This window comes from Pseudochaenichthys georgianus, chromosome 13, assembly GCF_902827115.2.
Source record: "Pseudochaenichthys georgianus chromosome 13, fPseGeo1.2, whole genome shotgun sequence".
NCBI classification, from domain to species: Eukaryota; Metazoa; Chordata; class Actinopteri; order Perciformes; family Channichthyidae; genus Pseudochaenichthys; species Pseudochaenichthys georgianus.
This window is the reverse complement of record NC_047515.1, coordinates 4,325,529-4,347,625: the sequence shown is the minus strand read 5'-3', so window position 1 is coordinate 4,347,625 and position 22,097 is coordinate 4,325,529. Positions and strand designations below refer to the sequence as shown.

Below are 22,097 nucleotides of genomic sequence, written 5' to 3'. Positions count from 1 at the left end.
CATCTAAACAAAGTCAGATGCCTTATGAAGAAGGCACTTGAGAAGAAGTTGAATTATCCAAACAAAAATCAAATCAATTGAATGCATCAACACATACAGTATATTGTGTGCTTTTATAGCCACAGTATACACTTCACAGCCCTGATAAAAAAAGAATGAAAAAAAGACATCTTTAAGTCTGTAATAAAGGTTTAAGATAATACTTTGTCAAAGAGAAATGAACTGAAATGTACTGCATGACACCAGCAACATGCCACATCTTTTGTGGAAAAGCTTTTTCTGTTTTGAGTTACTCGTGAAGTTGATTCCCAGTGATAACCTGCTGTGTTTATAGTTTATGACAAATCATAAACAGAGCTAGTTATTAAAGCCAAGAGCTGATAGAAAACCAGGTTCTCATCTTTATTCTTATCCGTCTGACAGATCTGAGCTATCAAAGGGATTTGTATTCACTTCATAATAATAGCAAACAGATGTTAAAAACCTTAGCAATGGTTGGGCTTGTTATGCATCATTGTGTTGTCGGGGGTGCTCAGTTTGGACAGGAGGAACAATTGAAGCAACCAATCATTATGTAATATACATAAGGGCATGTCCGTATTATGTTAAGGTTTACAAAAGTGTGAACCTGTTTACCCAACACACTCTCACTCCATAAGCGTCCAGGAGCGACGTTTGGTCAGTGTCCGTGGCGTCCAGTTGTGACGCTCCTAGACTCCTTCAGCGTCATAAAGGGACGCAAATAGCTTTCAACTGATTGCAATGTATTCCCATCTGCGTCTGGATTTGACGCTCATGGAAGCACGGCATTCGTTTGTGTCGGCTGCCCTTAAAGGCAATGTGAGCGTCCATTCCCATTGGATAACGGAGAATTGTACACCCGGAAGTAAGTATTCCCCTTACTGTCGATTGATTTTACAGTGATATCTGCACTACTCATCGACTAAAAAACACCAGATTATCCTTGTTAATTACACAACATTGATTGGTTTAAATTGTGTGCAATGCTTTTGTATTTTTCCCTTTTGATTCGGAGAAACAAATATTTGTTCGGAGTAAAGGATGGCAGAAGACACTACACTACCCAGAATCCCTATCGTTTGGACTACACCATGTGCTCTGTTTGACAAACCCCGTTTTTTTTCAATATGGTCTAGCTGCGGCCGTGGCCAGTACACGATGGTACACGACACGCCCACCTGACACGACACTACGGTGGCTGAGAGGCACCACCGTTAAAAGCGAATTGACGAGATTTACATCATACAGCCCATGTAGTATAAACATTGATTTAAATTTCTTACAGTAGGAGAGGTTTTGGGGTTTAGGTTTAGGAGGGAGGAAGGAAGATTAGGATTAGGTAAAAAGGTAGGGAGTGGTTAGGGTTAGGATGTGGGAAAGGGAAGGGTTAGATTTATACGGTGGCTGAGAGGCACCACCGTTAAAAGCGAATTGACGAGATTTACATCATACAGCCCATGTAGTATAAACATTGATTTTAATTTCTTACAGTAGGAGAGGTTTTGGGGTTTAGGAGGGAGGAAGGAAGATTAGGATTAGGTAAAAAGGTAGGGAGTGGTTAGGGTTAGGATGGGGGGGAAGGGAAGGGTTAGATTGAAGGGAGGGAAGATAACTGCTACCCGGGAACGTTCATACTGGGTAGTTTATTTAGTTTAAAAAAAATTATTCAACGAGTTAGAGACCACAAAGGAAGTGTAGTGGCCACCACAAGACTCTGGCGCACTCCTGGGGGCTTGGTTCAACCTCCACTGTCCGCGGCCGCAGCTAGACCCTTCTCAGCCACCGTAGTGTCGTGTCAGGTGGGCGTGTCGTGTACCATCGTGTACCGCCGTGTACTGGCCGCGGCCGCAGCTAGACCCTTCTCTTTTTTTTCACCATTCATTCCAATGGCTGGCGTCTATGTCACGTGATCTTCAAATGTCTCCCTGCAGAAAAAAAAACATGGCCGAACTTCGTTTTATTCTCGGTGGAAAATGCCTATTTTAAGGTTAGTTTGGCCATTAAAATGCATTTTGATGTCATTTGATGCGAGAAATATGAGTTGTTATTTCAGATTATGTGTGCAGTGGATGTACATGGTCTTTAGTTTGCTAGTTATTACGAAGATTACTTCAGGAAATTGCGTCCATAGAACGTTTTCATTGTTACCAAGGTGGTTGCTAGGGACGCTGCTATCGATATTATTTATGTTAGGCCTATGTTGTGTAACTGTTTAATGGTGTTATCTTTATTGCTACCCCCTTCCCCGTCAATGTATAGTGTTGGTCCACAGCGCAAACGTATTAGTTTAACACAATCCGCATCTAAAGATACGTTATTTTCCCCTGTGCAATTCCAGTCTCACATCTCACAGCACATCGTCATTAACAAATACCGGAAACAGACTGAAAACATTTTTAAAAAATAAAATAATATTTTATTCCGAGTGTGCTTGCTTTTCTCTTTGAAATTCATCACATAACGGCATTGTAATACACGGTTCGGCTGCAGATATTACATATCTGCCGTAGTTCTGTATTTATAGAGCCCTGGTGAGAAGACTTCTAGACAAACATGAGGAACTGAAAACATGACGTGGATCATATCAGCCATTAAACAACATCTTACATTTCTTTTCACACAATACGTCTCCTTGCAGTATCAACATTAATTCGGCTGACTTTTATATTTGATCCAATTGGTAGATAGGCTGTATTTACACCATAAAGGTGCACAGCTGATATAAAGGGACACCTAGTGGTTAAAGCATGTTATTGAATTTCATTATTTTTATTATTAGATATTAATATTCTCTACTAATAGTTAATTAAAGACTGTATATAATGACTATTTTGCACATCCCTTTCAAGATTTCAAGATGTTCTAAGGTGTATTGACATATTATATAGGCCTACACAACTATGGTGTAGTTCTGCACTGAATGAAAAACTTGGGTTGCAGGTTCCTCAACAGTGCATTACAAGACATCTATCAATATTTGTGCATACCTCCAGCAATGTTAACTATGTTGAAGCACTTATTTTAACTGATATTATACATATGTATTATACTCTTATAAGATGTATGTAGATATTTCATCTCCGGCCTTGTCAGGTATTGAACAATCAATAAATAAAGAACACAGAATTGTTAAATATAAAACACAGAATTTGTGTGATTATACTAAATGATTTACAAATAAACACCACTGCATATTTAACTGTTACACATGCTGATGTAACGCAAATGTTCCAACTTGGGATCAATAAAGTATATCTTATCTTAAGCTGATCGATGGCTACTGCCATATTTGCAAAATGTGCCTCTGAACCTTGACAAGTGCATGTTTCAGGCTTATCAATTAATGTAATGTAATGTTATCACAGGGATCACACACATAAGACCAGCTGTTAAATAAAGCTCTTCTGACCTTAGCTGGCATGTGGGTATATATATTAATGCTGCCCATATTGGGCACAAGCAATTTTCACCCATTTATTAATTATATGTTTTAAATGTGAGTGTTTCCTGTCCCCTAAACCTCCAGGGATGTACACCGTTTAATACTGGCCACTTCTTATTATGGGAAATACGAAAACGTCTTTTAAAACTACAACTCCCAGTAGAGACGTGCCATAGAGAACATGTTGCGAAACACAATAGCCAGCATGTGTAGTTCTGGGGACGGGGTGGGGGAGGGGGGGGGGCTGAGGGGGGGACGCGGTCGACCCGTTCAAATCCAGTTTTGGACAGTCTGCCGTGGTTCCATCCCATTTCAAGTGCTGTTTGAGGCTCAGCGTAACCCTCGGAGCACACACTCCAATCACAGAGCTTGAGGACTATCACGGGGTTTGTTAAACAGAGCATATGGGGTAGTTCTAAATGATAGCTGGGGATTCTGGGTAGTGTAGTGTCTTCTGCCATCCTTTACTCCGAAAAAATATTTGTTTCTCCGAATCGAAGGGGAAAAATACAAAAGCATTGCACACAATTTAAACCAATCAATGTTGTGTAATTAACAAGGATAGTCTGGTGTTTTTTAGTCGATGAGTATAGCAGATATCACTGTAAAATCAATCGACAGTAAGGGGAATACTTACTTCCGGGTGTACAATTCTTTGTTATCCAATGGGAATGGACGCTCACATTGCCTTTAAGGGCAGCCGACACAAACGAATGCCGTGCTTCCATGAGCGTCAAATCCCGCCGCAGATGGGAATACATTGCAATCAGTTAAAAGCTATTTGCTCCCTTTATGAAGCTGAAGGAGCCTAGGAGCGTCACAACTGGACGCCACGGACACTGACCAAACGTCGCTCCTGGACGATTATGGAGTGAGAGTGTGTTGGTTTACCTTAAACCAATGTATGTTCCTATTTTGGAAGCCAAAAGTACCAATTCACATATCTATACATATTTCATACAACTAAGTGGTTTTGATTGTCAACTGTTTTATTTGTAATCATTTATTAAATGTGTATTTATTTTTGAATCATTATTTGTACTTATTCCTGTATTATTATTTTGTTTTTAAATGGATTTCTGTATTTGTTATGCATTTATTTGTACCTTTATTTTTCGTCTTCCATATATGGGCTTTGCATTCGTCTCCAGCAGGGGGCGGAAGAGCCCATGTACATTTTAGTCACGTGTCATTAAAGTCCCTGTGATGTTGCAACAGGTTGGTGGAGGCAGATTGTCTGGCTGCAGTAAAAAGAAGAAGAAGAAAAACAAGAGGTTAGCTCATCGTCAGCATCCCGCTGGGAGAGCAGGAGCAAGGTGTTTCCCAGGTCCTGCAGCCAATAAAAACTCTCCTTTAAAACTAACAGGCTGTTTAGTTCAGCAGGCTACCAATGCTACTTCAGTCTGCATTTGTGAGAGAACATATAACTGGTACATGAAACAGAATCCCAATTGTTCTCTTCAAATGTACTATTAATCTGATATCGTCTTTTTTATGTAAAGTGTTTTGGTATCCTGCAACAGAACATGAATGAATCAGAATCCTGTTACATATCCATTACTCCCGAGTCTGCATATGACTTGTTTTGCAGGTTTTATTCCTAAAAGCAAGGTTCTTTCGACACTGTTAATCCAATGTAGCTTCATCAAAAAAAATCCCTTCATCTTTGAGTCTTGCTGTGTGGAGCCTCAGGTCTGCAGGATTCCTTGGTGGGGCCTAAACCTGCTGAGCTGATGCCCATCCCCCTCCAAACCCAAACACTCACTCCTTCCAGCCCCCAAACGTTGTGTTTTGGAGTAGAACACCCCTCTTTCTTGTGCAGGACCCCCTGGGTGACCCTCTCCCCTCCCTCCCTGCCCTTCTCTCTCGATCTCTTCTTCTATCTGGGAGCAGTGAGAGCACCATTGCTATTGAAAAGAGAGCACATACAATGGGGTCTTTCTCAGTCCCTCTGTGTCTCCATTAAAGACCCTGGGAACACAACACTGTCCACAGAGCCACTCTTAAAGGGCCAGTGGGACCCAGGTCTTCGCAACCTGAGTCCCATGCAGCACCTCCCATCATCTTTTTTTTTTCATGGGAAAAGGGGAAAGGAACAGGAATCCACGCAGCAAATCAATTCTCCATGAAGGCTATGTGAACTCTGCAGGAACTCCACACCAGCACCACCTCTGTCCAAATACACACTATCACCTCCTCAGACATCCCACAGCACAACAAGCCCCCGTCCCTGTCTGATGGGACGGCAGCGGTTATTTAGACTACGGCTGAAGGATGCTTCAGTCTGTTATGGCTGAAAGTGAACGCTCACACAAATTCCCCGACATTGTGATGACATCATAATTGCAATAAACACAAATAGAATTTCGTATTGTGATGCATGTTTGTCTGACTGCTTTCATTGGAAACAAGACATTCATTTGGCTGTTTGACGATAGACATGTTTACTTTATACTGTTAAGGGTTATGGAGGGCAGAGGTTTTTGGTAAACTACTGTATGAAGCCGGTTTATTTAATTGTAGGGTTAGGGTTAGGAGACATTCATTGGAAGGCAGCAGCTTTTGGAAAGTTATGAAATCGGTTGATTACATTTTCATTTGTTATTATACATACAAATCAATCAACTGACCCTAACTGTGATTTTAAATGTGTCAAACCAATACCAAAGCAGTGTATTTAGTTTATATCGTTTTTTATACATTTTAAAATCAAAATGTTTGAACATAGATTAAACCATCCAACATTCTATTTGTATTTGTATAATATAATATAATGTAATGTATTTAAGTAAACCATAAACACAAGGTTTGACAAGCAATATATTGTCAGCAATTGTACTAAAATGTTTAATGACTTCTTTGTGTAAAAGTATTTCACAGTCCCAGCTTTGAAATGCAAAAATATTCTGCTTTTCATTTTAAATATATATATATTTTCTGCAATCATTATTTGGACTCCTAATACTTACAGTACATTTTCCTGACCGTGTTTAAATACTTTTGGCTTGGTACCATTCTTAAAGCAGTACTTTAACTTGTAATGGAGTATTTTGAAAATGAAGTATTAGTACTTCAGCATTTTTTTCCACCACTGACAAATAAGAGGAGGCAAAATAAAGCATGCAGGTACAATTATCGCAATTAGTAATCTTTATTGATGATATATATCTTTATTGTTTTTATTTGTATTTAATTTACTTTAAAAAAACGTTTGTATTGTATTTCTAATTAATGTGCAATGTCTTATCTACATGCTGCTGTGACAAAACATGTTCCCAAATTGGGATCAATAAAGTATATATGTTCTTGTCTCAGAAGATATCCAGAGAGAACACAGCAAATACTGACAATGATTCATTTATTTAAAAAAGTCCATGCAGGTAAATCTTCCACAGACAATGATGCCAGCTTTGTAACTCCCTGTGTCTCACAGCAGAGTCATTACTACTCATCTATTATGATGTTGATCTGTGCCACAGACTGACACTACTTTGTTTCCAGCGGGAGAATGGCTGATTTACGGAGCTATTTACAACCTCTTGGGGACCCGTGCGTAATTAAAAAGCGAATGGGGGATTGTGCGAGACAATCAGCATGCCGCAGGGTTTCTCACATCCTCTGAGAAAAGGAGGGAGACTCAGGAGGAGGAGGGAGGAGGAGGAGGGTGGAAAGAACTTGAGTTGAGGAATTTGAATCCTGTCTGAAGGGGGAGAGAGGGAGCAGAAAGAGCCAGGGGAATGTCTGAGGGAGTCTGAGGGAGCCGGTGGCGCAGAAGAGACTTTGGACGACACACTACAGGAAGGTTTAGAAAGTAATCCGTGTTGCTGGAAATATAATTGGAAGTTAATCGGCTGCGTAAAACTTTGGTTTGGTTGTGCGCTTTCAAAGTTTGGTGCGCCTTTTTCGCCGTGCGCTTTCAAAGTTTGGTGGACTGCATTGGGATCAAACAAAACATCATCTTAAGAGGAACACAAACTTTTCAGCAGCTCGGAGATTCTTTTGTTATTACACTTCTTCAAACGGGAACTGAAATCTACGGGTTGACTTTGGTGTTTGCTGGATATTATACATCACTTTTTTTCAGCGCACATCTCTGGATCTGTGCGCTACGGAGATGCGGTGATGGAGTCCGTTGGTGTTTCCAAGATGACTGCTCTTCTCATGCTTTTCAGAGGTGATCTCCTGTCAGGAAAAACCAAGAGTGGATCTAAGGGACTTTTCATCCTCAGTGTCCTCTTTTGTATTTCTGCTTGGAGACCAGTAACTGCTGGAGCCCTGACAGGTAAAACATCCGCAGCCACCTTTAATCCAATCCCACTAACACAACTGTTATTTGTCAGCTTCAGCGTGAGGGAAAACATCGTAATAGGCAATTAGTTCGGTCTGCCTTTCTGCTGCTTACTCATTAAACGCGTTTGCTTTGGGGTGGCAACCACAGCTGCAAGTGGGTTCAACATCTGGCCAACATGAAGGAATTCATTACAATCGTTAAGCCTCTAAAAACAAGGCGATGAAGGAAAACAAAGTAAGGGATTAGTTTTATTGGCTCAATCAGGGTGGTGCTCTGCTGATTCAGTGTAACAAAAGAGTTTTGTTTTCCCTGCCTGACTGGCATCAAAAGCCACAGGGCAGAGGGGTCATGTGTTTGAGCTCAGGTGCAGCATGAACACTTCTGAATGTGTTCTCATTGGGTCCAAACCAGGTATCCAGAGAAGTTTTCCCACCAGTCTTGGCATTTCCGGAATACTGTGGAATCTTTGAGAGATGTATTCCAGGCAGGGAAAGAGCAAAGGCTAAAAATAAATCTTGCTGGGAAGCAAAGGAGTCCCAACACCAGATACTCAAGCATAGCAACATACAGAGAAAAGTGATGTATTGTTCTAGAGGAAGTGAAAACCAGTAGCTCCTGTTTAGACTTCTTTAACAAGCATCCAGATGGAACACAGTTTGCACTAACATTAAAGCACATATGAGTAACATTAAAAGTGATTAAATTAAACATTTGCACAAAGACAACTTAGCTGTTATAGATTAGGATATAAGACAAGCATTTCAGTTCTGTCTTGGGAACAACAAAGCACACAAAGTACTGCTAACGGAGGTTGTCATTTATTTATTTAAACTTCACAGGCAAGATAAAAAGCTAGGAATAAATAAATACAATTCTTGAAACCCAATGGTGAGTCGGATATCCACAGTTTGTAATGAATCTCAGATCCCCATGACATCCAGCCCTTTTAGACAGTAAGGCATTCATGTACAACCGGAAACAATGACAGGTTATAAGTTAGACCCATACAAATTCTGTTTCACACCAAACAACTGTGACTGTTAGGTATAGCGTTGTCGTATTTCAATCTTATTGTTGTGGGTTTAATCCCAGCTCCAGCTCCTGCAGTCAATCTGTAGTCGATGTATCCTTGGCTCAGTTAAATATCTGGTTTCAGAACAAAACTCCTCATCTCTCCCTGCCAGGATTTGACATGAGATCATTTGCTACCACTATTTTCTCCTTGTGTTCAGGGCCGGCCCTAGACTTTTGGGGGCCCTAAGCGAGCTTTGGCTTGGGGGCCCCCCTCACTCTAGCGCGTTCTCACTACACACAACACGTAACCAACTTTTGTCTTATGATGTTAGCATAAGCACATATTGTATAAATAAGCATGTAAACACCGTGGACCTAACCTCCTCTAGGGGGGTCCGGGGGGGATGCAAAAAAAAGATTTTTTCTTTTTATATTGAAGTTAAAAGCATCAATCTGGTGCACTTTGAGAGCAAAATGAAGAGATCTATGGATACATCTCTCAACACCCATATGAAACAGAACTGTAAACAGATTTTTTTTAATGGATATTTTACAAATCACTCCCCTATTAAATTGTATTCTTGTTTTGTCATATAGTATTTCATAACTGTTTTTCATTTATTCTCTCTGGCTGTCCATCTCATAATGTTCACATAGAAACTAGCTGTCAATAGGAATATCATTCAGAAGAATTATAATTTCATGCACAAATCTGTCACAAAACGAGGTTACACATTTAAATTCAGGTGTTGTTATGGCAACGTCAGTGGCCAAAAAGCCACATGTACTGCTGCAAATACGATCAAACATGCTGTTGACACGCAGTGGCAACTATGCCACCATTTCAGCTGACTTTTACTCAGAAATACTGTCACTTAACATCCATATATTTTGCTAGGTTGATGCTTAGCTAAGCTAACTATGAAACACTTTAACTGACAGGACTCCGGATCAACTGTGTACTGTAAGGTAGCTTCTAGATTCATGTCGAAGAGTAAGTCAACATGTCCCAGAGAGCGTTCTTTGAAATCACCAGGTAACGCTAAAAAACATAACATTTAAGATTGTATGACAAAGTGTTTATTTAATATATCTGGCTAGCTATAGCTACTTGCTAACGGTTTAGCTTACCCCCGCGATTCAAAGTAACGTCAACGTAGCTGTAATGTATGCTTTGCTTACATGTTCGCATAACTTGGAGGTTTACTGACATTTACATACCTTGTTCACCTGGCTCAAGTGGTGGCTCTGGGGTTGTTGTGTGAGCCACCACCTGAGAATTGTCGTCTTTTTTAAGAAATGTTTTTTTTATGTTCATCTTCAAAAACTCTGAGTCCGACTGACAGTTTAAACATTGTCACAGCTCACAGGATAGGTACCTGTCAGCCAACAGGACAGATGTTTATTTCCATTCAACTCTCTGGTTGGTCTGGTGTCTTGCCTCTGTTGCATTCACTGAACACGGGAAATTACAATCCTGCCATCCTCTCTAGTGTCATGATGAGGTTCAGGTAAAGCACGGTTAATGTATTATATTATTGACTCAATAATATAATTATTATTGACTCAATAATATAATACATGACTTTGAGAGTAGGCAATCTAGGCATATTAACACAATTAATTAAACATACTTATCACGGCGATGGTGTACTGAGATTATTATTTTATTTTATTTCTTTTTTTCTTTCTTAATTTTTTGTTGTTGCTAGGGGGCCCTTAGTGGCTGCGGGGCCCTAAGCGGCCGCTTATGTCGCTTAATGGGTCGGGCCGGCTCTGCTTGTGTTGTTTGTTCAAACAGAGGCTGAAGTGTCATCTGTCTCTGGACTTAAAGACATTTCTCTGATGGCAGCACATGCAGAAAATAAAAACAAGTGTCCAGGTCCTCACATTTGTCACTAAAGGAATGTATAATATAATAAGGCATGTCTTCTGATTAATCTAAAATCAGAATCTGACTGAGACATCTGTATCTTTATGAACAATGATCCTCCTTAGCTTACTTGAGCAAATGGCACTGCATGAATGAGGTGTGAATGGGTAAATGATGACTTGTAGAATGTAAAGGAATGAGGTGTCGTAAAGAATTGATAAAGTGTGATATAAATACAGCCCATGACCATTTACCATCACCAAACCCAACAAAGTTTCCAAAGTAGAAACCAAGTTAAATTGCAGCAGATTTGGAACATTCTGGATATGTGCCTTAAAAAACTATGAGTAGTCTTTGAATAAAAAACCAAAATGTTAACCAAAGCTAGGTCATTTAACATCAGTGTGGTCTGCATCCATCATTGGGAAGTCCTTCTATCAATCAACTTGGCTGTTATCCATCAGCAGCTACAGCCAATGGATAACATGGAGGGGCCCCCACCAGTCTGCTCATGTGTTTTGGTCATTATGGTCACACTAGCTGTACTTCTGCCCTCTGCAGATGTATGAGCATACGGGACAGAGATTACAAGGATCGGCTCAAACTGAGAACGTTTCCCGATGTCTCGGCTCCTATTTGGATGTAGAGATGCCTGTAGCCCAGGAGTGAGGGGATGGGTGGGGGGTGGGGCAATGCTTTGGTTTGTGAGTCAGTGCCGGTCTGAATCAGACGAAAGCATCGAAATGATGGATGGGGTAAGGGGGCAGGAGTTGGAGGGGGGCGTGGCACAATGTGTAGCGATGAATCCAAAGAATGGCATGAAAAGGAGGAAAGGGGCAAAGGGCTGAATTACGTAGGGTTAGAAAGCCGGGGAGATAAAGGAGGGAGTGAGGGGAGGATAAATGCTCGGACTGTTTCGGGTATTTTTGGTATGTGCACGTCCACTGACATTTAACATCTCCTACCAGAGAGTGAGAGAAGGGGGGAGATCATGAAAAACTAAAAAGCGAGGGAGTTCAGGGGGACAAAAGGCAGTAGAGGGAGTAGTTCAATGAATCACTGCAGACAGACCACACACACATACACACACACACACACACACACACACACACACACACACACACACACACACACACACACACACACAGTTTAACCACTGCCCTGCTATACCTCTGCATTCTCATAAAAGCCTTTCGAGATTAAACTGAAAAATACATTGACTTTAATTAAGTGTTAGGTTAGTTGAAAGCAACACTATTAAGTGTAAATACAAAATATGAGGTTGAACTTAATATTATTGCTTTCACCTAACCTAATACAGTTATGTTTCAGTTTTCTCAGTGTATCATGATATGAATGCCACACTTAGGAGCGGGGACAGAATGTAGGGCTTCTTTTGTGCAATATGTCACAGGAAAAAGAAAAAAAAAGTCAGGGCTGCGCCAAGTCTTGAAAGAGCTCAGTCAAGCTTAAACATAAAGAGAGGAATGACTTTTAACGCCAAAGAGCACAGAGAGACAGGGAGGGGGGGGGTGAGGCAGAGACTCAGCGGGCCCCTTCATTTATTTCACACTCCCAGAACAAGCCTTTTAAATGCTGTGTGTGTGTGTGTGTGTGTGTGTGTGTGTGTGTGTGTGTGTGTGTGTGTGTGTGTGTGTGTGTGTGTGTGTGTGTGTGTGTGTGTGTGTGTGTGTGTGTGTGTGTGGTGTGTGTGTGTGTGTGTGTGTGTGTGTGTGTGTGTGTGTGTGTGTGTGTGTGTGTGTGTGTGTGTGTGTGTGTGTGTGTGTGTGTGTGTGTGTGTGTGTGTGTGTGTGTGTGTGTGTGTGTGTGGTGTGTGTGTGTGTGTGTGTGTGTGTGTGTGTGTGTGTGTGTGTGTGTGTGTGTGTGTGTGTGTGTGTGGCTAGTTCTACATGTGAGAAAGTGCCACCAAAGTTTTCTAGGGGCTGGATGATGTGTGTTTACGTGTGTGTCTTGCAGTGGACTCCCCAGCGGTCACAGTGGGGGGGTCAGGGGTTGAAGGTTGCCCATGAAACAGACTAGGTGGGCGCAGGTTGACAAGCTTGAGAAAATCTTTACAGGCATCGCTCCGTGGAACCCGAGTGATTTATTTGTGTCCGTGAAACTCAAGAACGCAGGCCGAGTTTCCTCATTCTATTTGATCTCTTGTCCATACTATCAAGACAAGGAGTAGTTACGGAGCCTTTTGAAATGCTTTACGGTCGCGTAACATCTTATGATGGAGAAGACATATTCCAGCAGGAGAGATCTATGTACGTGTTTGTGCCAAATGTGTGTTTGAATGCAAGGCTGTAACCTTTCTTTTATCTTTGACAAGCACCGCATGCCTCAGACATACCTCTCGACTGTGGTTAGGGTCCTTTAGGGGGACCGATTCATCGAAGCAGAATCAGGGTTACTATCAAGAAGGTTGGCACGTACAAGGAGTTGGCTTTGCTGTCTGCATCAACGTTGTAAGAGAACTAAGGTTGTAAAACAGGAGAAAATAAAGGAACAATTATAAAACATATTTTAAGATAAGTACAAAGGTAAGTTTAAAGTAAGTACAGGATGAATGTAGTGGCAGACCTGCAGGCTGGTGTTTGTCCTGAGCTCTGTGCAATCTGAGTCTCTAACAAGGAGCCTTTGTCCCGCTATCAGCTCCGTCCTCCTCAGGTCAGCCCCCCCCCCATCCCATCAGTGAGGGACACGAGATAACTCGGCTCAGTGTGCCGGTGTAGAAACTCACCTGTTGTTATGATTGCACTGCCGAGGCAGAGGCTAGCCAGCATAGATTGACATTATCAGAAGTTAAGACGATTCATTGAGAGGTCAACAGGACTTTAAGTTAGCAATGTTGTGTTTCATCCTATTCTATCTTACATATTCCATCTTATTTCTACCTGCACTCCTTATATTTTGTGTCATGTTGAGTATATTAAAAATTACATTGTTGGAAGACTTCAGATTTCCATTGGTAATACTGGTATACTGCTATGTACATTAAAGCCTATGAATATGAAGTGTTAATGATGTTCCTCAAACCAAAGACTAGCTGCTTTGAGCTTCCCGAATGTCAACATGTGCTGCTTTTCTGTCACTATGTCCTGAAGATCTTTGGATTGAGGATACATCTACACAGAGTCTGAATATGGCCCCTTAAGATAGGGGAAGTTGTGATCCCAGGGTCATTTCTATGTGAAGCACATGACCCTTAGAAACCTTTAGAAAGACTAACAGGAATTCTAAAGCGAGGCATTGGTGCGATATTGTAAATGTGCCAGGTCTTTAAGACGTTAACAAACCCTAACCCGATTCCTTCTTCTCTTAATCAAAGATTTGGAATTTGAGCGGAGTCCCAATACTGTCATCTCGTCGCTGGGCAAGCCTGTTACCATGCAGTGCTCCCTGAAGGGCACGGGGGGCGAGGAAGAGGACCCCCCAGATGTGCTCTGGCTGAGAGACGGGGCGCTGCTTCCGTTCGCCGACACCAACCAGATCCAGGTCCACACCGGCAGCAACAGCTGGACCATCATGAGCACGCTCAGGTAGGCAGCGGTTCTTTCTGCTAGTACTTTATTAGAGAGTATTGATGAGTGAGACAAAGGGGTGACACTCGTAAAGGGACCTCAGGCTGGTTTCAATCCTCCGTCTCCATCTGCTTTCCTCATCAGGGCATGAGATTTACAGATAATGGTGCCTCTGTTGTGAGGCAGCCACACCTGGCCTACAAATGTCAGTCATGCATCTGCTACAATTGTATTTACTTCCTGTTCCTCGATCTTACCGTTTCAACAAGTTTAACCAGTACTGTTGCTGGATTATTTCACCACCATCCTGCCAAGATGGAGCACTTTTAAATCGAAAGAACTGATTAACCCCACGCAATAGCCTACGTGCCTTCATGTATTTCATCCTGGTATGATTGGATGGCCACATTTGCAAAGAAAGTAATCATGGTCTGTAGATGTGTCTGCCTCGATCACCCAGTAATTTTTGGTAACTTCATTTTTATTTTCAGGTTTTACAGGAAAATAAAACACAGACAGTATTGTAGCAAGTACATCAGATAAAAGTATACTTCAGGACAATGGTAGATTTTGCATACAATACCTCAAAGTAACATACATATCCCAACCCTTAAAGGTGGGGTAGGTAAGTTTCAGAAACCGGCTCGAGATACACTTTTTGTTATATTCCATGGAATGCTCTTAACATCCCGATAGCAATGAATATCTGAAGTGCTTTGAGAAAAAAACGATAAAAAAAATTCATCTGTAGAAGCCGTAATACTGTAAAAAGTACAACCAATCGGATGGCCTACCTGCCTGTCAGCCTTCCATCGGGGCACACACTTATCTCGTGCCCTCATTGGTCATATGCGCGTTCGTGTGTGTTGGGGGGAGGGGCTCTGTAAGGAAGTGGCAGATTTTCTCCGGTTGTGTATTTTCAAATTCTAGCGATCTCGAGCCGGTTTCTCAAACTTACCTACCCCACCTTTAAGCTAGAGGGAACAGATAACAAAAATACATTCAACAAAAGACAGTTCAAAATAAAACTGAAAGAATAAAATAAATAAGAAACACGTCTATAACTAAGGGGTCACGAGGAGGCCATCACGAAGTACAATTGTAACAATCATTGTTTACTTAAACAAAAAAACATCAAGTGCAAGACAGGTTATCACCTCTTTGTGTTTGGTATGTGTCCCATTTTACCAGAGGGCTTCACCTTTGTCTCTTTCTAGTCTCAGGCTGAAAGTCATGTGTTCCATACTGTGAATGTTTTTAATTATGGCTACCCATTGAGCGACGGTGGGAGGTTCCTGGCAGAGCCATCGTCTTGTTATGGCCTTTTTACTTGCTGCCATAAAGATTTTTAAAAGATATTGGTCAATTTTTGGTAGCTCAGAGTCCATATTCCCCAAGTAAAAGGAAAGACGGGTGAAGTTTAAATCATAACATAGAACTTCTCTGATGATACTATGGACACCTTCCCAGAAGGGTTTAAGAACTTGGCAGCCCCAGAATATGTGTGTATGACCCGCCTCAGTGGCCACATCCTCTCCAGCATGTGGGTTGTGATCCAGTCTGTCTGGACTTTTGCTTTGGAGTTGAACAAAATCTAACACAGTTTCTCCAAGAAAAGTCCGTCCACAGTTGTGAGGCTGTTGTAGTGATTTGTGTTTTGATTATATTTGTCCATTCCTCAGGGGCAATGACAATTCCCAGTTCCCTTTCCCACTTTACCTTTATGTGATTGGTTGAGTGGCCTCTCAGTACAGCTCACTATATGATCTTTCTGGATAATGTTTGCATTATAAGCCCTAATAAACATTTGAGTGATGCCCGAAACATTACCTGGCATGTATCCTTTGATGTTCTTATCAAAATAGTGTCGAATTTGGAGGTATCTATAAATCCTGCTGGGCAAGGCCATATATCTCTGACATCGTTTTAAAATCTATAAATTCTTGATTATCAACCAACACACAAAGTGCTGTAATTCCCTGCCTCATCCATTGAATGAACCTCGTGTCATGAACAGCTGGTTTGAAATGTGGGTCGTGAGTCGGCCACATTAAGATTCGTGTTTTTGAATGTTGAGTTGTTTCACTAGGCCGGACCAGATCTCCATAGAAATCCGAACCCACCGACTCAGGATTTCATATTGTTTAGCAGCTAGTGGGCATCCTAGCAAACTCTGTAAGGCCCTGTCTAGCCTCGACAGCTCCATGTGTTTCCATGTTGCTAAATATTCTTTATTACACCAGAGCATCAGTGGCCTTATCTGTGCCGCGAGATAATACTCTTTAAGGTTGCGTAAGCCCATCCCTCCGCTTTGCTTTGGCAGCTGTAGAGTTTTGTATCTCACCCGAGGGGGTTTGCCGTTCCATATGAATCTTGATATCAATTTGTCCTATTCTCTAAATATAGTATCCGGAATATGAATGGGTAATGACATAAACAAGTAAAGAAGTCTGGGTAATATATTTGTTTTTACTGACATAATTCTGTTTCCAAGATCCAGGGGCAAAGAGGCCCATCTATCTAGATCGCCTTTTATCTGTGAATCTATATGTTATCAGAGTACATCCGAGACATGTCTTTTGTTAATTTTACACCTAAATATTTAATGGATTTGGAGTCCCAATTATACTTGTACTTGTATACTTATTTTTTAGATCCAACGTCGGGATGAAGTTGAACACTAGAGCTTGAGTTGTATCAACGTTAAGAGAATAACCTGACCATATGTTTGCATCATATCCATTAACCTTGGGAGTCCTGAATCCGGGTTCTTTAGACTGACCAGGACATTGTCCGCATAAAGACATATTTTGTACTCTGTATCTCCCATTATGATGCCTTCAGGGTCTGTATCTTGCCTTATTGCCTGGGCAAGCGGTTCAATACATAGATTAAAGAGCCCTGGACTGGCTGGGCAGCCCTGGCGACAGCCACGTTGCAGGTGAATGGTTCTCGACAGACTTCCGTTTACCTTGATTCTAGCCATAGGGGATGTATATAATGTTGTAATGCTCATAATGAACTTCTCATGAAATCCACATGTTTCCATAACTTTATAGAGAAAACCCCACCCCACTGAATCAAAGGCCTTTTCTGCATCCATACTGAGGAGGATGGCACTGGGTGTTTCTTTTTGTATAGTCAATGGTATGGAGAGTCCTCCTTATATTATCCTGGGTCTGCCTACATTGAATAAATCCACACTGGTCCTCATCAATCAATAGGGGCATCACTTCCTCCATTCTTTTAGTTAAAATAGCTGCATATATTTTATAATCCTGATTTAGTACACTAATGGGTCTATATGACCTACATTCTTTCAAGTCCGTGCCCTCTTTAGGAATTACTGAAATGGTGGCCTCCAGGAAGGAAGGAGGAAGCACTCCCTCATTCAGAGGGTAATTAAAACTTTTATGAAGTATTGGTATTAAATGCTCTCTTAGTGATTTATACCACGCTCCTGGAAATCCATCTGGACCTGGAGATTTACATGATGTTATTTATTTTATCAATTTGTCATTGTGCATTTTCCCCAGGGAGGGCAGGTCCAACCGGCTCAGAAACTCTTCAACCTTATATTCATCAGATGGTGTGGACTGAGTGTACAGGGCCTGATAACATGTCTCAAATGCTTTTTGTATCCCCTCCAATTCACATGTAATCTTTTTTGTTTCACGCTCGATACCCAGGTAGTTCAGGCCGGTACTCTCGCTCAGTTCAGTTTTTATAAGATTCTCCACAAAAAGAACCATTGAGGTCCCGTCCACTCCTTCCTGCCACACCAAGTACTTTGCCGTACTTAGTTCCCAGCACTTAGTTCCCCCATGGAACTAAGAGCCGATCGCGTTCACACCGGAATAAGTTCCCTGAGGGAAGATTACGCAAATGAGCCGCTGATGTCACTTCGTCTTCTTCTGCTTTGGGTTTACTGGCAGGCAAATAACTTCACAGCGTATACTGCCACCTGAAGTCCCTGGCCGGAAGTCCCCGGAATGGGGACTGGCTTCAGTAGAAGCTGCTGGGAGTCCCAGCAGCTTCTACTGAAGCCTTCCGAGTAAATCGCCAGAACGCCGAAACCTCCTCATCTCCACCGCTCCCATGTTTCCTTTTGTGTTGCCATAAGTTAGTCTCTCTGCGTTTCTGCGCTGGGTGAATGCTAATGCTAATAATGCTAATGCGAGGATAATAAAATGGTGGCTCTACAAAACATTTCAGAGTTTTACGGGGCGTGGTTTGCAATCCGCCCAGCCAATCAGAACTGGGGCACTTTTTTCCCCCAGGAGAGTACCACCTCTCAGCAGGCACTACAAATGGGGGTAAAAGTTCCCGGCACTAAGTACTCTTTTTGGTGTGAACGCGACATAAGGGGTACTAATGGAACTAAACGGGAAAAGTACGGGGAAAAGTACTCCGGTGTGAACGTGCCTCTTGATCCTCACGATCGCGCCACCGTCCTATCACCCAGTATTAACAGTTTTCTTTGTCATTACTTGACGTTTCTAAACCTGTCATGTCTTTATTGTACACAACAGTATTCAGAAAGTCCAGCTTCAAGACATGGGGGCATATCGATGTGCTGTTCTGTCAGAAAGCCACCAGACCATGTCCGAGGAGGGGAGCATCCAGCTGGAGGGTGAGTTCATCTCCAGCTCTCTGATGTGCCTGCCCATTGAGAGCTACACACAAATAACAAGTGCTACAATTGCATTCATAAAAAGACCCTGATTAAGCTAATGGGGCGGCAGTAGCTCAGTCAGTAGTTTGGAACTTAATGGTCACCAATTGGTTTTTGGTTGTTCACTGGTTCAATCCCTTAAACGGACCAACCAATTGTGGACTGCCAAAATGAGACGTGCCATTTGATACCTGAGTCCTGCTAAGGTGTCCTTGAGCAAGACACCAAACCACCTTCTGCTGCAGGGTGCGGACAAATTGCTTCTTTGACACCTCCATTACTGCATGCAGTTGTGTGTACGTTTGGCCTAGTGTGTAAAAGTCCCATCTGCATGTGTGTATTTCAACTGTAAATGTATAAGAACAGAGTTAAACTCAATTTCCCCTTGTTGGATTAATAAAGTATTCTTCTCTCTTAGGTCTTCCTCACTTTTCGGTGGAGCCCCAGCACACGTCCATGGTGGCCAACGTGTCCCTGAGCCTGAGCTGCGTGGCCCACGGCCCCCCAGACCCCGTCAGTGTCATCTGGCTGCAGGACGGCGCTCCTCTCAACTCCCTGAAGGACCCGGTGGCCCTGTCCCCCTCCACCCTCAACATCACAGGTACCAGCTTTCACTCTGTCACCACATGAACAGCCATTATGATGTGCAGCCTCAATGTGGGCCATCTCACTCTGCCACACTGCGCAGTGATCAGTGGAACAGTCTCAACGGAACGCCTTTAGTTGACGTGTTCCATAAACTAAATTGAAAATAAAATAAAAGTATAATACCAACAGTCCAAAATACAAGGATGGTAGTTTTGATAAGTAGATACATAACATAAAAGTGTAACATTTAATTTGTTCTTAACGACTGACCATTTCTGCACAAATCAATTAATCGGTGGTCATTAAAGTACTTATAGGTAAAGTTTCTTGTCGCTGGCAGTAGCCTGTGGTCTCGATTAGTATTTTTAAAATGACTGTAAACAAGGTCATTAAAAAAATCATTTGTTTTCATTTAATGTATCTCCTGGTTAAAAAGACACAGTAACTATTTTATATCGTTTTTCTGAATGCCTTCTCTGTGGCTTGAACAAAACCACAAAAACCCTCCCGGACAGAGTGGGCTGGCTGGCATGGTGCCAGTGGATCCATTGAAGACGTGCCTTGTGGTTTTGTGGTTGATGGGTAAAAGTAGCAGGCACGAGACGCCTATTGGCCGGGGGAGGAGATTAATAGATGGGCAGAGGACATGAAAGAAAGAAAGAAAGAAAGAAAGGAAGGAAGAGGGTTCTGTTGCTGCTTGAATGCCAACCACAGAGGCCTGCCAGAGAGCTGGCCTCTGCTAGGGGGGGGGCAGGCAGCAGTGGTTCTGGTTTGACTCACCAGAGCTGGCTGGCTGCACTGGAAAAAATGCTGCTCCAAAAACAAGTTAAACAATATTGAAAACAAGCTGTTTTCACTTGAAATAAGTGCAAAAATCTGCCAATAGAACAAGTGAAAATGTGCTTGGTAAGATGACTTGAAATAAGGGATATTTAGATCAATCAGATCTTGTAATTAGCTGGGAGAACTACTTTCGAACTATATTTGACCAGAATCAGGAAATGTTGTGTTTGGGTTACAATATAAGCCGCAAATGCTCAAAGGCTTTGTGTTTTGTAAGTTACGAATAAATATGTAAAACAAATTGTGTTTCATTTGAGATACAACTCAAAATAGGATTTTTTGACTTAACAAGATGATGCATTGTCTAAAACAAGACCTGATATCTCACTGCAGTGTTACTTCTGAAGTTATGATGTCTTATATCAGGTGTAGAGACATATTCTGACTAGATATTAGACAAATACACTTGGCAAGATCTCGAGTTGTTGTAGTGGGTGCTGAGCTGGGCCCGTTTGACGGTACCAACACTCACATCTCTGGGACGGGTCCAAACATCCCAGCCCATGAAGAGAAATGGCATGAAGAGCATCCCACCCATGAATAAATAAAGCTCAGATTTGAGGTCGTTGAGGAGAAAGACACTGCAAAGGTTAAGCAGAAATCCTATATATTATTTTGTAGCTAATACAAACATCCCTGGTGATGTTCTGCCAAGCGTAGAGGGTCCGAATGAACACATCCCAAAGCAACAGTCCTCGGTCCATCCTGGGACTTGAACCAGGGACTCTCCAGCTCCCAAGCCAAGTCCCTGTCGACTGTCCCCAATGCAGCATTCTTGAATTCTTGCTTGAATTGAATCCAGGTGGCGACTGATTTGGAGCGTCACAAACATTTCTAACTAAAACATTTGCATTGATTCAAAATTGAATAAATAATAATAATAATAAAAGGTTCAAGTTGTTCAAGTTGCTGACAAATGTCAGCTTCACAGATCTCAGGCTTTCATACTTTTCTCTTTCTTGTAACCGTGGATGTATGAGGAGAACTGGATACAGTGTTCATTCCTATTCAAGCCTCCTTTCGGCGCATGAAGCCAAAATGACCTGACTGTACAAAGAGTGCCAAGATCATCTGCTGATCTGGGCACATAGCGCACTTACATTTCCCTCAGGCCCCGCCTCCGAACTGTTTACAGAAGTGTCACGTCCTGTCTCGGATTGGTCAAATGAATGGAGAGGGGCGATGACTCTGCATTTCTTTTTGTATCACCTACTGATTTAAATAAAGGCTATTCAAGAGTTAGCTATGGGTCGTTGATTAATGAAACGCTTTTTACAGACGTCTCTTTCCCAATCCCAATGTGCCTTAGTGCCTGGCTCAATGCCCCTGGGACCTAACGAACTGTTTGAAAGCAGGAATTTGTGATATTTATTTTTAAGCTATTTGCAACATTTGACAAATGTACACATTATTGTTAAATTGATAAAAACGAATTGATTAGTTAATAATAAATAATATTAGCTGCAGCCTCAAATCCAGTTTGTACAAAAAACCATGAAAAACACCGCGGGTCAAAGGCGAAGAAGCATCAGGACTGACACGTTGCACGACAAGCCCACTCAAAAACATCTGAACCATCACTTCGACACTATTGTTTCGTTTGACTTCTTCCTGGTGACCGATCATGACATGTTCAGCTGGTCAGGGGAAGTCGCTGATGTGAGAGGAAAAAGACAGAAGGCCGAGTTACGCAACTCCGAGGTGGCCTGATGTGCAGTTCATTCTCCCACACGGCCAGTGGTCATCCCTCACCCCTCCCTCCCTCCTGCTCTTCCTCTCTCCCAATCCCCCGCGTCACCCAGGATCGTACCCCCTGTTCTTTT

At 42.0% G+C, this 22,097-nt stretch overlaps 1 protein-coding gene across 1 annotated transcript in view; it reads left to right on the top strand.

The window, feature by feature from the left end:
* The first annotated feature begins 7,162 nt into the window (after nt 1-7,162).
* Nucleotides 7,163-22,097, top strand: part of LOC117457400 (tyrosine-protein kinase receptor UFO) — a 46,635-nt gene continuing 31,700 nt past the window's right edge. Inside the window, exons 1-4 of the mRNA XM_034097469.2 lie at nt 7,163-7,745; nt 13,976-14,186; nt 18,701-18,801; nt 19,262-19,444. Coding sequence (XP_033953360.1) covers nt 7,586-7,745; nt 13,976-14,186; nt 18,701-18,801; nt 19,262-19,444 — 655 coding nt within the window. The 5' untranslated portion in view covers nt 7,163-7,585. The remainder of the gene's footprint in view (nt 7,746-13,975; nt 14,187-18,700; nt 18,802-19,261; nt 19,445-22,097) is intronic.